Source organism: Salmo trutta, unplaced genomic scaffold (assembly GCF_901001165.1).
Source record: "Salmo trutta unplaced genomic scaffold, fSalTru1.1, whole genome shotgun sequence".
Taxonomy (NCBI): domain Eukaryota; kingdom Metazoa; phylum Chordata; class Actinopteri; order Salmoniformes; family Salmonidae; genus Salmo; species Salmo trutta.
In genome coordinates this window covers 25,336-42,268 of record NW_021822895.1, presented here as the reverse complement: position 1 = coordinate 42,268, position 16,933 = coordinate 25,336, and the positions used below count along the sequence as shown (strand labels likewise).

The window sequence follows — 16,933 nt, the reverse complement described above, 5'->3', positions numbered from 1 at the left end:
GAATCTCATCCTACCAACCACCCGCTCCCACAATCACAATAATCTATAGGTTAAAGCCTTATTGCTTTAATAAAAACACAGTGTATATGATGGAATGTATGTGAAATATACACTGTCTGTCCAAAACCAGCCCTTTCCACAAACTCAGGTGAATCCAGGTGAAAGCTATGATCCCTTATGTAGATGAAGGGGAGAAAACAGGTTTGTTTTTTTATTTCACCTTTATTTAACCAGGTAGGCTAGTTGAGAACAAGTTCTCATTTACAACTGCGACCTGGCCAAGATAAAGCAAAGCAGTTCGACAACATACAACAACACAGAGTTACACATGGAGTAAAACAACATACAGTCAATCAATTCACATATGGTATCGAGGGCACAGCTGGGGGCAGAGGGAGGTCTATAGCAGGCGGCAACAGCGAGAGACTTGTTTCTGGAAAGGTGAATTTTTAGAAGTAGATGCTCGAATTGTTTGGGTACAGACTTGGATAGTAATACAGAACTCTGCAGGCTATCTTTGCAGTAGATTGCAACACCACCCGCTTTGGCAGTTCTATCTTGGCAGAAATTGTTATAGTTAGCGATGGAGATTTCAGGGTTTTTGGTGGTTTTCCTAAGCCAGGATTCAGACACGGCTAAGACATCCGGGTTGGCAGAGTGTGCTAAAGCAGTGAGTAAAACAAACTTAGGGAGGAGGCTTCTAATGTTAACAAGCATGAAACCAAGGCTTTTACAGTTACAGAAGTCAACAAATGAGAGCTCCTGGGGAGTAGGAGTGGAGCTAGGCACTGCAGGTCCTGGATTAACCTCTACATCACCAGAGGAACAGAGGAGGAGCAGGATAAGGTTACGGCTAAAAGCTATAAGAACTGGCCGTCTAGCACGTTCGAAACAGAGGAAACAAAGGAGCAGGTTTCTGGGCACGATAGCATAGATTCAAGGCGTAGTGTACAGACAAAGGTAAGGTAGGATGTGAGTACATTGGAGGTAAACCTAGACATTGAGTAATGATGAGAGAGATATAGTCTCTAGAGACGTTTAAACCAGGTGATGTCATCGCATGTGTAGGAGGTGGAACAACATGGTTGGTTAAGGCATATTGAGCAGGGCTAGAGGCTCTACAGTGAAATAAGACAGTAATCACTAACCAGGACAGTAATGGACGAGGCATGTTGATATTAGAGAGAGGCATGCGTAGCCAAGTGAACATATGGGTCCAGTGAGTGGTTGGGCTGACTGGGGACACGGCGATTCAGACAGTTAGCAGGTCGATGCTAACAATCTAACAGTTAGTAGACCAGGGCTAAACATGCTAGCAGTTAGCAGACCGGGGCAGGCATGCTAGCAGTTAGCAGACCGGGGCAAGCAAGTTAGCCTTTGGGGGACATCGCAATGGGGGTAAGTCTGTTTTTGCCTCTTTGTGCGGTGACGTCGATAGACCAGTCGTGGAATTAGTAGGGTTCCAAGTAGCTCTAGATAGCTAGCAGGCCGGTTAGCAGAATGGGTCTTCAGAGGACGTCGCACCTGAGGGGCCTGTTGGAATCCTCGGGCAGATTATGTCGGTTTTCCAGTCGTAGAGGATCGGCGGGGTTCCGTGGTTCCGGCAGTAGAAGGAGTCCGGATATTGTAGCCCAGGAGTGGGCTTCGGTGGTAGCACAGGAGCCCTGGCCGGGCTAGCTTCAGGCTAATTGGTGCTTGTTCCGGGGATGGAAATGGTAGCCAGGAGTAGTCTCCCGGGATTGCGGTTAGCTAGTTGCGAAGATCCAGATTAAAATGTTCAGAGTTTGCGGTAGGAATCCGGGGATATGTGGAAAAAAATAAAAATAGGTCCGTTATGCTCTGGTTTGAGTCACGTTGTTCGAACTGGCGAGAGCTTTCCGAGCTGAAGGTTAGCTGATGACCGCTAGCAATGGTTTGCTGACTGATAGCTGGTAGGTAGTTAGCTGGCTAGCTTCAGTTGAGGGATTCCAGATCCGAAGTAAATAGAAATACTTTAGGAAGAAAAACAGATCCACGCCACATTGGGTGAGGCGGGTTGCAGGAGAGTAATTATTTAGAAGTTGAGGTTTAAGAAGACGTCTGACTGCTACGCCATCTTGGATTACAGGGAATAGGGCTCTGGTCTATAGTAGTGCACTATATAGGGAATAGGGCTCTGGTCTAAAGTAGTGTACTATATAGGGAATAGGGCTCTGGTCTAAAGTAGTGTACTATATAGGGAATAGGGCTCTGGTCTATAGTAGTGTACTATATAGGGAATAGGGCTCTGGTCTATAGTAGTGTACTATATAGGGAATAGGGCTCTGGTCTATAGTAGTGTACTATATAGGGAATAGGGCTCTGGTCTAAAGTAGTGCACTATATAGGGAATAGGGCTCTGGTCTAAAGTAGTGCACTATATAGGGAATAGGGCTCTGGTCTAAAGTAGTGTACTATATAGGGAATAGGGCTCTGGTCTAAAGTAGTGCACTATATAGGGAATAGGGCTCTGGTCTAAAGTAGTGTACTATATAGGGAATAGGGCTCTGGTCTATAGTAGTGTACTATATAGGGAACAGGGTTAGGTTAGCCATCTTGGATTAGGTTAAAGAAAGACTGTTAAGCCTTGAGACAATTGAGATATGGATTGTGTTTGTGTGCCATTCAGAGGGTGAATGGGCAAGACAAAATATTTCAGTGCCTTTGAACAGGGTATGGTAGTAGGTACCCAGGTGCACCGGTTTGACTGTGTCAAGAACTGCAAAGCTGCTGGGTTGTCGCTCAACATTTTCCCGTGTGTATCAATAACGGTCCACCACCCAAAGGACATCCAGCCAACTTGACACAACTGTGGGAAGCATTGGTTAACTGGTTGGTTACACACGGTTAACTGTTGAGCGTAAAAAGAAAAATCCAGCAGCGCTGCCGTTCTTGACACACTCAAACTGATGCCCCCTAGGCACCTACTACCATCCCCCCGTTCAAAGGCACTTCAATCTTCTGTCTCGCCCAATTCACCCTCTGAATGGTCACACAGACACAATCCATGTCTCAATTATCTCAAAGCTTTAAAAAAAAAAAAAAAAATCATTCTTTAACTTGTCTCCTCCCCTTCATCTACACGGATTGAAGTGGATTTAACAGGTGACATCAACGAGGGATCATAGCTTTCACCTGGTCGGTCTCATGGAAAAGAGAAGATGTTCTTAATGTTTTATACACTCAGCGTATGTATGTATGTAAGTCTAAGCACCACTTACCCAGGCTGGTGGGTTTGATAAGCTCATCCAGCATGTCGTAGAAGGGCAGTCTCTGGAGCTTGACGTCAGGGTGTACAGGGTGAAGGCCAAGTTCATGTTTGGGCACCAGCAGAGAGCCAGGCGAGGGGGACCCGTGGCTGTCAAACCCCAGCGAGGTGAGGCCTCCGGGTAGACTGGAGGTGGAGTGGACACTGGGCAGGGCCAGATCCACCGGAGACAGCATCTTGGCGGGGAAGCGGCGTCTGTAGAGCTCCTTCACCTTCATCTGGACAGCGGGGCTGCAGCCGGCCTTAAGGAGGTGCAAGGCTTTGGTCAACAGTTGGTGTTTGCGTCCGTGCTTGTTGCGTCCTGCGTAGCCTAGTAACACTTGTAGCTCTGAAACACGAAGGCTCATCACCATTTGCTTTGGGAGGAGAGAAAAAAAATAAAAATGTAATTAAAAAATAAAATAAGCATTATTACTTCACAACAAACATAGAGGAATAATAGGACACACGAGTAGAACAACTAAAATACATTTACATAATATTTTTACCCACTTCATATGTATATACTGTATTCGAGTCATTCAAGCTACTTTTTTTAAAATCTAAATGCGTTTTTTATTTTGGTAGAAATGCCTTCTGGGACATGTGAACTTTCATGTGCCTTAATAACAAACTTGTATGTCATCTGTAAATGTGAATTAAATTGTTAAATTACGAGCCTAGTTGGTTTAAAAAAGAAACCATCCCGCTAGCCATGATTGGCTGAGATAATGGATGGGCTGGACATGCTGAGAGATGAGTTTGGATTGGTCTGCCATGTAGCCCGCTTCTGTCTATAACATGAGCTGCTCAGTATGTGTCGGTAATCTTTTCTAACGTGGCTTTTTAATAAAGACATCACGTAGTAGAACTGTTGCTCTCCACTTTCTGGAGGACCGAGTTTTGAAAATCAGTGGAATTAGAGTATGACAGCTAAGGAGATGGAGAAGGTTCTGGCGTTTGACTGCAAATATGCAGACGAGTCGAAAAGAGAACACACAGAAGAAGGCTGTTGTATAAAACCTCCGGATTACATCTTCAAGCTAAGGGCAACCATGACCGAGGGAGAAGTGTCCATCCATGTATACAGGTATGAGAGTCTAGCTAGCTACATATTCAGATATTACACATTTATAATTGTCAGAAAGTCATTTTCATTTCAAGTTAGTGTACTGTTAGCTATCTAGCTAACTTAAGATGGCTGGCTTGCTAACATTACGTGTATGATCTGTGTAGGAATATTATTCATATCTGAGAGCAATATGCATTGCTAGTTATAGCCTAAGGTTAGCTAGCTAACATTGAACCAGTTTGGTTAGCTACCTGCAGATTCATGCAGGGTGGAAACGTTATTAGTTGAGATTAATGGTTCATTGTTTAGCTAGCTAGCTAGCTAGCTACATGTCTAAACAAAAGACTCCGCTATGCAAGTAACTATTTCAATAGAATGTTCATGATGACACTGCGACAACTGCCGATAGGCGTAGCTGGTAAATTCACTCTGGCTATCTACTCCGATTTCAGAGTTGTTTAGTACACGGCCTCACATGGGGCTAAAGCTTAAGAGGGTGTGAACGATGCTGAATGGGTGTAGACAATGAAGAGCTCTCCAGCAGGTACCAAAACATTCCGAGGACCATTTTCTCAGAAGTGGGGTTACAAGTTAATCAACTTTCAAAGCAGAATTACTTTCCTCATTGTTCCTCAACTGTAGTGTATGATATACCATTTTCTATCTCTGAGTCTCTACTTTTATCCAATGTAAAAAAAAATACACAATTTTAAATGTTTCTACATAAAACCGAATCCAGTTGGTCACATATTCTATTCATATAGTCTACACATCCCATCTATCCATATACACATAAGTACCGGTCAAAAGTTGACACCTACTCATTCAAGGGTTTCTTTATTTTTTACTATTTTCTACGTTGAATAATAATAGTGAAGACATCAACACTATGAAATAACACATTTGGAATAATGTAGTAACCAACAACAAAAAAAGTGTTAAAATCAAAATATATTTTATATTCTTCAAAGTAGCCACCTTTTGCATTGATGACGGCTGTCCACATTCTTGGCATTCTCTCAACCAGCTTTATGAGGTAGTCACCTGGAATGGGTTTCAATTAACAGGTGTGCCTTTTTTTACATTTGTGGAATTTCTTTCCTTCTTATTGCATTTGAACCAATCAGTTGTCTTGTGACAAGGTAGGGGTGATATACAGAAGGCAAGAACAGCTCAAATATGGCAAGAACAGCTCAAATAAGCAAAGAGAAACAACAGTCCATCATTACTTTAATTGAGTCAAAACATCTGATTCCAGGAGGACCATGAGCTGTTGCTATCGATTCATCTTTTTCACCTCGAATAGAGGTGTCAGAGGTTCTTTGTCAGAGGTTGCTTGTTGTGAGCGCTGAGGGAACTTTATGCAATTGGCCAAATGATTCTGCATCTTTGTTGCATTCTTCACATATGATTTGGCAAATGTACACAGCTTTTCCTTCTACAGTAGCTGCAGTGAAATGTCTCCACACATCAGATAGCGCCCGTGGCATTTTCCTGTAAAGATTAGAAGAAGAAAAATTGTGAAATGAAAACAAAAGAAATACAATTCCATGTACTGATAAATAGTTAAGCAGTTAGATTAAACAACTCCTTTGTAAGATAAATGTTTTAAAATGAAACATGTATGGAAACAGGTGAATTAACACTCCTCAGCTAGCAGGCTCAAGCAAGCTAAAACCCACATGGTAGTTTTTGCTAACTAGCAGAAATTGCTAACAAGTTAGAAATGATTTAAAACACACTTTGCTGTAGGCTACTATTTACTAGTTAACAAAAAAAATAATGTCACAATATATTCACCCCACCCAGTATTGTAGTCAAAACTTACCAGAAAGCATGTAGTCCTTGGCTCAGACAGTGTAGTAGTGTGGGCTCAATAGCATCTCATTAGTGTGCAAGATCTTGAGAATCAGCTGTACATGTGATGGAAGAATGCACTGTGTATGCAGAGGGTTGCAATTCCATTGAATTGGGGATAGTTTAACCAAAATATGCCAAAAGACCTAGAATTGCCTTATGTGTATCCCACAAATTTTTTTTTTAACTGTTATAATTTTTTTTTAATGAAATTCTCCAAATTCCAGGGCTTAACTTCCCATTAAAAAAATTCTGGAAAGTTTCCAACCCTTTGCAACCCTAGAGGTGAGAGGTGACCAAAAACCCAATAGTCACTCTGACAGAGCCTCTGAATTCCTCTGTGGAGATGGGACAACCATCTCTGCAGCATTCCACCAATCAGGCCTTTATGGTAGAGTGAACAGACAGAAGCCACTCCTCAGTAAAAAGCACATGACAGCCCGCTTGGAGTTTGCCAAAAGGCACCTAAAGACTCTCAGACCATGAGAAACAAGATTCTCTGGTCTGATGAAACCAAGATTGAACTCAGTTGGTAGAGCATGGTGTGTGCGACGCCAGGGTTGTGGGTTCAATTCCCACGGGGGGCCAGTACAAAAAAAAAAAAAAAATGCATGAAATGTATGCATTCACTACTGTAAGTCGCTCTGGATAAGAGCGTCTGCTAAATAACTAAAATGTAAATGTAACTCTTTGGCCTGAATGCCAAGTGTTACGTCTGGAGGAAACCAGGCACCATCCCTACGATGAAGCATGGTGGTGGCAGCAGCATCATGCTGTAGGGATGTTTTCAGTAGTAGGGACTGGGAGACTAGTCAGGATCAAGGGAAAGATGAACGGAGCAACGTACAGAGAGATCCTTGATGAAAACCTGCTCCAGAGCGTTCAGGAACTCAGACTGGGGTGAAAGTTCACCTTCCAACAGGACAATGACACTAAGCACACAGCCAAGACAACGTAGGAGTTGTCTCTGAATATCCTTGGGTGGCCAGAGCCACCCAAGGATGGCTGATGTGACCACTTGTCTCATGCAGCATGAAACATCTCCTTCGAATAGAGTTGATCAGGCTGTTGATAGTGGCCTCCTCTTCAATGGTTCTGTATTGGCTGGAACACGATGTCTGCCATCTGTCCGGTACAGTAGAAACCGGGATTCATCCGTGAAGAGTACACTTCTCCAGCGTGCCAGTGGCCATCGAAGGTGAGCATTTACCCACTGAAGTCTGTTACAACGACTAACTGCAGTCAGGTCACGACCCTGGTGAGGACAACGAGCACGCAGATGAGCTTCCATTAGACGGTTTCTGACAGTTTTGCGCAAAAAATCTTCGGTGGTGCAAACCCAGTTTCATCAGCTGTCCGGGGTGGCTGGTCTCAGACGATCCCGCAGGTTATGAACCCGGATGTGGAGGTCCTGGGCTGGCGTGGTTACACGTGGTCTGCGGTTGTGAGGCCGGTTGGACGCACTGCCAAATTCTCTAAAACAACGGAGGCGGCTTATGGTAGAGAAATTAACATTTTATTCTTTGGCAACAGCTCTGGTGGACATTCCTGCAGTCAGCATGCCAATTACACACTCCATCAAAACTTCAGACATCTGTGGCATTGTGTCGAGTGACAAAACTGCACATTTTAGAGTGGCCATTTACTGTCCCCAGCACAAGGTGCCCGTGTAATTTTTATTCGATTTTTACCTTTAACTAGGAAAGTCAAATTCTTATCTACAATGACGTAACGATCATGCTGTTTAATCAGCTTCTTGATTATGCCACACCAAATCAGGTGGATGGATTATCTTGGCAAAGGAGAAATGCTCACTAACAGGAATGTAAGCAAATATTTTGTATTTATTTATGTAATATGTAAATATGTACACAACATTTGAGTAATAAGCTTGTTGTGCACATAGAACATTTCTGGGATATTTTATACCAGCTCATGAAACATGTTACCAACACTTTACTTGTTGTTGTTTATATTTTTGTTCAGTGTATTATATATCACTTTATACAACAGCTGATGAAACTAACACTAAAAGTGTGAAAAAAATGTGATCAGTCTTATTTCCAATAGTTGCTGGTTGAAAATACAAATCTACCATTAGAATGTACTAGAGGCTACCAAAATATAGCTTATCCTGCTAAAATGTCTTAACCAAGGGGCAGACCCCCCCCCAAGCTGGGGGAGCCTGGCTGGCTAAATTTTCTATTTGGCTGGCTACTCATCTAACTACTCCATGTCAGGGATTTTACTGCCATTGTTTTAATATAATGTAATGTATTTTGTATTATTCATTTTATGAGATGAAAAACACTTCAACTTAAAAACGACTAAATCCAGATATAAATGATGTTGAAAAGATAAATGTTTTTTTATTATATAAATCTTTGAGAACTAACAAATCACCAAAATACAAGCTAGACAGTCAGGGACAATATCTTTAGCAGTATTCATTTTGTTATGTTTGAGTAAAAGCATTATCCATGGAAAAATGCAAAGAATTCCAGGAAATTAACTTTAAAACGGCAACATTCTCAGCTCCATAGAGAAATTCGTAGAATTGCAGTAAATTGGCTTAAAAATGCTAAAAAATATATTTTACATTTTTACATTTTAGTCATTTAGCAGACGCTCTTATCCAGAGCGATTTACAGTAGTGAATGCATACATTTTCATTTAAAAAAAATCCTGTACTGGTCCCCCGTGGGAATCGAACCCACAACCCTGGCGTTGCAAACACCATGCTCTATCAACTGAGCCACACGGGCTCTACAGCTTCAAGATGGGGGGGCCCTCTAAAATGAACTCATTGCCATTTTCTAAACCACACCCACCACCTAAGCCACTTTTTAATCCAGAAAAAAACACTTGTAGGACACAAGACTGGACATTAAAGCTTGTCCAATTGTTCGGGGAAAACGAATAGTAAAGACAAGAAGAATATAGATTTAAGTTGTCCGAACGGAATGTTTAAATTACACAAACGTCACAATATCAAACAATTAGTCCGATCTGAATTGAATCAGAGGCCAACATTGGAATAATATTTAAATCCACGTTCATAAATAATTAAGCCTACAGGTGATATGCATATTGGCTACAGCCTCATGTCCAACCCGACGCTGACTAGAGGGAGGGCGCCAGAATATGTAAAGTAAACCAAACTTTAATGAGACTTAATTACATATAAATTCGGCTAAACCCCAGTTGTGTTTGACAAATATAATGAAGGATAATTAACATTAATGTCTAAAGGCTTGATTAAGTCGACATACGAGGCACGGTTCGTTCAGATCAAATGATCACATGACCAGAGAGCGAAGGACAGTGCCTATTGGGCACCGAACACCAAGGCGGTGGTCAGCATTTTGAAACTGTTTACCCATAAACAGAATTGTTTAAAACCTGGACGTTTCATGTGTAACCTTGTTTCAAAGTAGCCTAGCCAAAATATGACTATAGAACTGTTGAGGGAATGACTTTATAAACACTTAATATGCCATTGAAATCAGCATATTTTATTGTCCAAAGGCATAATCCTAGTCATATTATTAATCCATGCTAGTTGTTGCATCTTTAGATCTCCCCTCTCGGTCACATGAAATCGCTTGCATTTCGCTCGTAGCCTACAGCCACGTGCGCATTGTTCAGTTTATAATATGAAGAAATACAACCATCAACATTTTAAGCTAAAACGGTCTGATATGTCGCATCAGCCACATTGCTTTAAAAAAAAAAAAAAAGTATCACTTTTTTAAATTTTTATGTAGGTTGTATGAATTTAGGATGTGTCGTCCCAGAGTGTTTTGAACCGTAGACACATTTATCGTCCCAGGGACAACAGGACGAAATCAAAATGTGAACCCTGCAGGGAATTATTTGTTATAAAAACAAAAAAGGTTGTAATTGTAATGTTGCTATATTTTATAGGCTACCAAGGAGTGAAAACCCATCCTCCAGGAGAGACTTGTTACAAGCTTCGGTTTTTCCATTTATGTTTTAAAAAGGTTGGACTTTTAAGCAAGTAGGGTGCACTGATTGGTGTCACCTCGTTAGTCAGAAGGTGTTTCACCTGTGCTGGCCCAGGTGATATTTCAGAGTGGCTGACCTAGTGCTCCAGTTGTCTTGAGAGAGGTGGAGGGTCAACACCCTTAGTTGGCACTCCCTATTTGATTTCTAGAAAAAAAAAAAAAAAAACATTCCTTTGTCTGATCTTCCCTGGTTTCGTTTTGTTTGTGGTCAGGTAAAGTTACCTAACAAGTTAGCCCCAGTACTTCACTTTGGCTATCATAACAAGTAACAAGTAGGGGCGGCAGGGTAGCCTAGTGGTTAGAGTGTTGGACTTGTAGCCAAAAGGTTGCAAGATCAAATCCCCGAGCTGACAAGGTAAAATAAAATCTGTCGTTCTGCCCCTGAAGAATTTGTTCTTAAATGACTTGCCTAGTTAAATAAAGGAAAAATATATTTTTTTTTAAAAAGTCAGGAATTACAAAAGCAGCAAGTCAAATACATTTTGACTTCTTAGTTATCTATTGTTTGAAAATGTATTTGAGACATACTGTCAGGTTTATGGGCTCTGTGTGTGTGGGCGGGTGTGTGTGTGGGTGGATGCGACGCTTCAGGAGAGTGTGCTTCAAAGCTTGACATCCACTGTAGACCTGCTATTGAAGTCAACCTGAGAATTCTTAAAATTTACCAAAACTGAACCATTGTTCTTTATTTTCTACGTTTCCCCCCCCCCCCCCCCTCTCAATCCAAACAAGAACACAGAGCCTAGCCTCCTGTCTGGCAAAAATATTAACTCCTTTCTTTCATCTGTGGAGGTTATCTTGGACATCACAAGAACAATCAAAGCAGATATACCCTCTTCAGAAGAGTCCCAAGTTCTCCACATTTCTGAAGAAACACTGCAAGCAGGGAGGGCCTATCCCAGCGCCATCCCACCTGCCTTACAGAGTACCTGCCACAGCTCTGTCCACAATATGAGCAGGACATCAAAGACGCTGTAGAAGGGGAAAGAAAGGACATTGATGTCATCCTTGATGAGATGACCGATGCCTTCATCCCGTTGTTGCAGACCTGGCTGGAAGAGGTGCTCTCTCTCCATCCTACTCTAGCCAGCGGGTGAGCGACCCGTTGTAGCAGACCTGGCTAGAAGAGGTGCTCTCTCTCCATCCTACTCTAGCCAGTGGGTGAGCGACCCGTTGTAGCAGACCTGTAAAGTCAACTTTTACCACTGTAGAGACAGACGCTTGTCGTGACTGCCTGCTGCAGCGCTCTCTCAACACCAACGACTGTGCTCAACACATACACAACTCTCTGGCCCTCCTCACCACTCACTCAGCATGTGTAGGCTTTTGTAAGTGACTCAGCTAGCTACATGAAGGCGGCTTTCATCAGCATTTTCAAGGGCCTCTTCCCCCAAACTCCGGACACGTCACCTGCTTTGCCCCCATCTCTTGAGACCCGTGCTGGAGGTTTCACCAGAGGTGTTTTGAGGACTTGGAACAGGTTGTGTGCTCTAGTGAAGGTGGTGTTCAGTCAGGCGTCCCAGGTGTCATCTGGAGCGGAGATCATTAAAACGCTGGGAAAGCGGCCATTCTCCTGTGACGCCTGACGTGCAGACCAGGTGGGGATCCTGGATACGTGCTGTGGAATACCTGCACTCACCGACTTCACTACGATCTAGACCTGAAAACAGCCAAGTGTGTCCAGGACATTGAAACATAAGGTCCTGCTGAAGGCGAAAGCGGTGTTTCATCGTGGAGAAAAGTGTGGAGATGACGGCTAACCTGACAAAAGTCCAGGAGACCACTATGCCAACAGCCCACAACATCACCAGCAAGCTAGAGGACCTGCAAATGCAGTTTTAAAAGTACGGCAGAACAGCTGGAGCTGACGACCTCATACGACTGAGCTGCCGGGGCAGCTTCCAGAGGAAGACAGGATATCCTGCACGGAGTTGTTCCAATCAGCCATGGCATCAACTGTTCTAGATCCAGCACAGGTGGTAGGTGCAAGAAAAAAGGACATTAAGGACTATGTCCATTCCATCCCTGCTCTGAGCCAGGTGTCTGCAGAGGAGTGGCACAGATACATGGGCATCAACAAGATAGACGCTATGGACGTCAGTGGACTGGTAGACAGCTAGTCAGGACAGGACGCTATCTATCTATCTATCTGTTCCTCCCTACTACCTCAGTGGACTGGTAGACAGCTAGTCAGGACAGGATGCTATCTATCTATCTGTTCCTCTCTACTACCTCAGTGGACTGGTAGACAGCTAGTCAGGACAGGATGCTATCTATCTGTTCCTCCCTACTACCTCAGTGGACTGGTAGACAGCTAGTCAGGACAGGATGCTATCTATCGATCTATCTATCTATCTATCTATCTGTTCCTCCCTACTACCTCAGTGGATGAAGAGAGACTTTCTCACATTATCAGATGCTACTTAGTCAGTCAGTGTAGAAGGAGCCTCAGATTTTTTTAATTTTTTTAACGTTGTTGATTGCAAAGTATAATAGCATTGGGCACTAAAAAGCAAAATCAGTCAGACCCACCCCGACCAACTTTACCACTTTCTGTTTTGAATCAGATAGTTAATGAATAGTTATACGGTGAATGGAACAAAGATCATTTTCTATGTAATCTATTTGTTGTTGTACATATAGATGGATTCATTAATATATTATTTACGCAATAAGGCATGAGGTGGTGTGGTTTATGGGCAATATACCACGGCTAAGGACTGTCTGGATACAGCCCTTAGCCGTGGTATACTGCCCATATACCACAAACCCCCAGGTGCCTTATTGCTATTATAAAAACTGGTTACAATCGTAATTAAAGCAGTAAAAATTTTAAAAAAGGTCGCACCCGTGGTATACGGTCTGATATAACACGGCCGTCAGCCAATCAGCATTCAGGGCTCCATCGACCCAGTTTATAATAGCATTTATATGCCTCTGTACTTTGTTGATGATATTCCATTTATTATTTATCATATCCTTCCACAATGAAACATTTACAATAACACGTCTACAATAACAGGACCATATAATAAAAAAAAGGTTGAGTCTGTATAGATGTTATTTTTGACTAGGATTCAGTAGAAGGATAACCGTAGATTCATTGTCTTCTAATACACAGGATTAAGCATTTATTTACATAAAACCATGTTCCCAATTGTATTAAATAATGCTACTACACTGGTGTCAGAAAAAAAAAGAAGCTTTCTGCAGATTTATGGCAGAAAATAGAAGAAGAAAAAAATCCCCACAGATTCCGTTTGGGAATCAAATAACTACATAGTTACAAGTCCAAAAATAGATGTAGCAACTGTTGATTGCCCCCCCCATAAACGGCCATTAACCTTAAGCTAATTTTAGCCACCGCTAGCTAAAAATATATGGATGTGATGAGGCATGTGACCATGTGTTTTAAAAATGGCCAAAAATCACCTTGACGTAACATCGAACCAAATATGGAGTTGATTTCTGCCGATTTAGACAACAACAAAAATGCCACATCACATCAATTTATTTTGTCAATAGCAGTGGCTAAAGTTAGCTGAAATCTGTTTATAGAAAACAAAATCTGTGGTTTAGTTTCTCTTGGCCCCATAGACTACATTTCAGGTTGAGGAACCGTCTAAAATCAAGTTGTAAAAAAAGTGAACTACTCCTTTAACTAGACACTTTAGAGTAGCAGAGACAGCTTGTGAATCGGGAGGATTCAGGCCAGACTCCAGTCCAGAGATCAGGGCCCAGATCCATAAAGCATTTTAGAGTAGGAGTGATCCCACCGGTCCGTAAAATATTAATCATTAAAATATAAAAAAGGATCTTAGATCAGCACTCCTCAAAGACTCTGACTTTATGGATAGTTGGGCCCCTGAGCACATCTGTGATACTAAGAACTAGAGATGGGTGGGATTACAGGGAAGTACTGGGGACCAGAACCCCCTGATGAACTAGAGATGGGTGGGATTACAGGGGATCAGAAGCCCCTGATGAACTAGAGATGGGTGGGATTACAGGGGACCAGAAAGCCCCTGATGAACTAGATGGGTGGGATTACAGGGGACCAGAAACCCCCTGATGAACTACAGATGGGTGGGATTACAGGGAAGTACTGGGGATCAGAAACCCCCTGATGAACTACAGATGGGTGGGATTACAGGGATCAGAACCCCCTTGAACTACAGATGGGTGGGATTACAGGGAAGTACTGTGGACCAGAACCCCCTGATGAACTACAGATGGGTGGGATTACAGAGATCAGAAGCCCCTGATGAACTACAGATGGGTGGGATTACAGGGGATCAGAAGCCCCTGATGAACTACAGATGGGTGGGATTATGGGGGATCAGAAACCCCCCGGTGAACTACAGATGGGTGGGATTACAGGGATCAGAAACCCCCTGATGAACTACAGATGGGTGGGATTACAGGGGACCAGAACCCCCCTGATGAACTACAGATGGGTGGGATTACAGGGATCAGAAACCCCCCGGTGAACTACAGATGGGTGGGATTACAGGGATCAGAACCCCCCGGTGAACTACAGATGGGTGGGATTACAGGGGATCAGAAACCCCCTGATGAACTACAGATGGGTGGGATTACAGGGATCAGAAGCCCCTGATGAACTAGAGATGGGTGGGATTACAGGGATCAGAAGCCCCTGATGAACTACAGATGGGCGGGATTACAGGGGACCAGAACCCCCCTGATGAACTACAGATGGGTGGGATTACAGGGATCAGAAACCCCCTGATGAACTACAGATGGGTGGGATTACAGGGAAGTACTGTGGACCAGAACCCCCTGATGAACTAGAGATGGGTGGGATTACAGGGATCAGAAACCCCCTGGTGAACTACAGATGGGTGGGATTACAGGGAAGTACTGGGTATCAGAAACCAACATCATGTAATAATTATACTTCATCAACAACAGGGAAACAAGCACTTATTTACAGCCCGCACACCATATCCTAGAATGGTCATTTAAAATTGCATTAAATATAAAGTCCTAACTCTTCGGCTCACAACAATTTATTTCAGTTTCGTTTTAGCTTTACATTAAAAACAGAATTTCAAATGGGCGCATTCTGCATAATAGTTTTCTAAATGTTTTTTTGTTTGTTGCTAAAATAGCTTGCTACTTTGCTAGCTACTTATGGCTAACCGTGATAGCTAGCTATCTTTTTTTGACACTCACTTGTAATAACCATCTTTGACGTTATTCTCGTAATTAGCAAGCTAAGCAGCTATTAGCCATCTGCTAATCGTGGGAGAGAAGTTGACACGTTCAACTGGAAGGTATCAGCTAGCTAGCTAGCTACAAACCTTCATGGCCGTCTGGTCCAGGCTAATTCTCCCGGTCAGACTGTAGCTAGCTAGCTAGTTAGCATGTATTAGTTGGCACGTTAGCTAGCTAACTAGATAACTGTACTTCATTTTTTTTGTAATTCTTTTTTTTTCTTTTACACCTTTATCCACACTGATACATCAATAAGATTGAAATACTGCCAGTTGTCGACTGAAAACTGCCCATTTCCGTCCTCATGCTAGTTAGCAGTAGCCACTTCGGGAATGGCAGTTGTCAAGCCAATCAGCCTTCCATAATATATAACTAGCTAGCATGATGATGATGATGATGAGAAAGGGACAGTTTTCACCCCCCCAAAAAAACTAGCAGTATTTCCATATTTTCAATAAAGCCATGTGTATTATTAAGGTAATATTCCTGAATTGAGGTCCGTTTTCTGACCCATATCTCCCACCGGCTCCACATTGTCTTTATATAACCATGATTGCGTGTGCAGCTCAGTGTAAAACACACGAAATGATACGATTTAGTATTTTTCTGGTAAATGAAACTAGCTAGTTTACTAGATAACATTGGGTTTCAGAACAATGGCTCTTTGGCTGGTAAATGTTCACCGGCGGATAGAGAACATGCGCTTCTGGTTAAGTATAACAAATGTTTTGGCAATCTATCACACATGTCTGTGAAATATGAACTGGTAACGTTTAAGCACATAACTAACAGTTAGATCGTTTAATCACATAACTAACAGTTAGATCGTTTAACCCAACACATCAAGCTAGAAGGCAGGCAAGACTCAAACATCGTAACGTTAGCTATTAGCTAACAATAACAATACCTACGACTTCCACTCTACCGCTTGTACACACACAAAAATAAATATATATATATATAATTCATTCCCTACAACAAATCAAATAAATCCTCAAAATAAATTCGATTCCAACTATATGTAACCCATGGAGATGACTTTAATACACAATACATATATATATATTTTGGTGTTGTTATTTCGGGATACGCTTTACCTTCAGTTGCGCACTCTCCGCCATCTTGTAACTCTTAGCGCAGGCGTGATCAGGGTTGCCAGCCCCAGGCTCTATTTCTCATTTCTAGATCAATCGCCGATCAAAACCCGCACACAATGACTGAAAACTAACTCAAAATTGTGTATTTTATTTTTTAAATATTTTTTTTAGCAGCAGCAAGCGACGACTTGCCACATTTATTTATCCAATAGGTTTCTCAGGGATGACAATCTATAGTCAATAGAGTCCCACAGTGGTAGTGTTATAATTAATACCCTTTAAAACAGTCAGAGAGAAATGGTTCCAATCGTTTTCGTAACATATCTATATATATATATTATTTTTTTCTCCCATAGGGGATTTTAGAAACACTTCC

At 42.3% G+C, this 16,933-nt stretch overlaps 1 protein-coding gene across 2 annotated transcripts in view; it reads right to left on the bottom strand.

Annotated features, from left to right (window-relative positions):
- The window catches only part of LOC115186282 (E3 SUMO-protein ligase PIAS1), a 38,528-nt gene extending 21,923 nt beyond the window's left edge, over positions 1 to 16,605 (bottom strand). The window contains exons 1-2 of one of the 2 annotated variants that reach the window (XM_029745954.1): positions 16,558 to 16,605; positions 3,240 to 3,642 (exon numbers count right to left, since the gene is read on the bottom strand). In XM_029745954.1, coding sequence (XP_029601814.1) covers positions 3,240 to 3,642; positions 16,558 to 16,581 — 427 coding nt within the window. In that variant the 5' untranslated portion in view covers positions 16,582 to 16,605. Of the gene's footprint in view, positions 1 to 3,239; positions 3,643 to 5,315; positions 5,347 to 16,557 lie in introns of those variants that run through there. The other variant, XM_029745955.1, reaches the window with a different exon arrangement.
- Between the last annotated feature and the right edge of the window lie 328 nt (positions 16,606 to 16,933).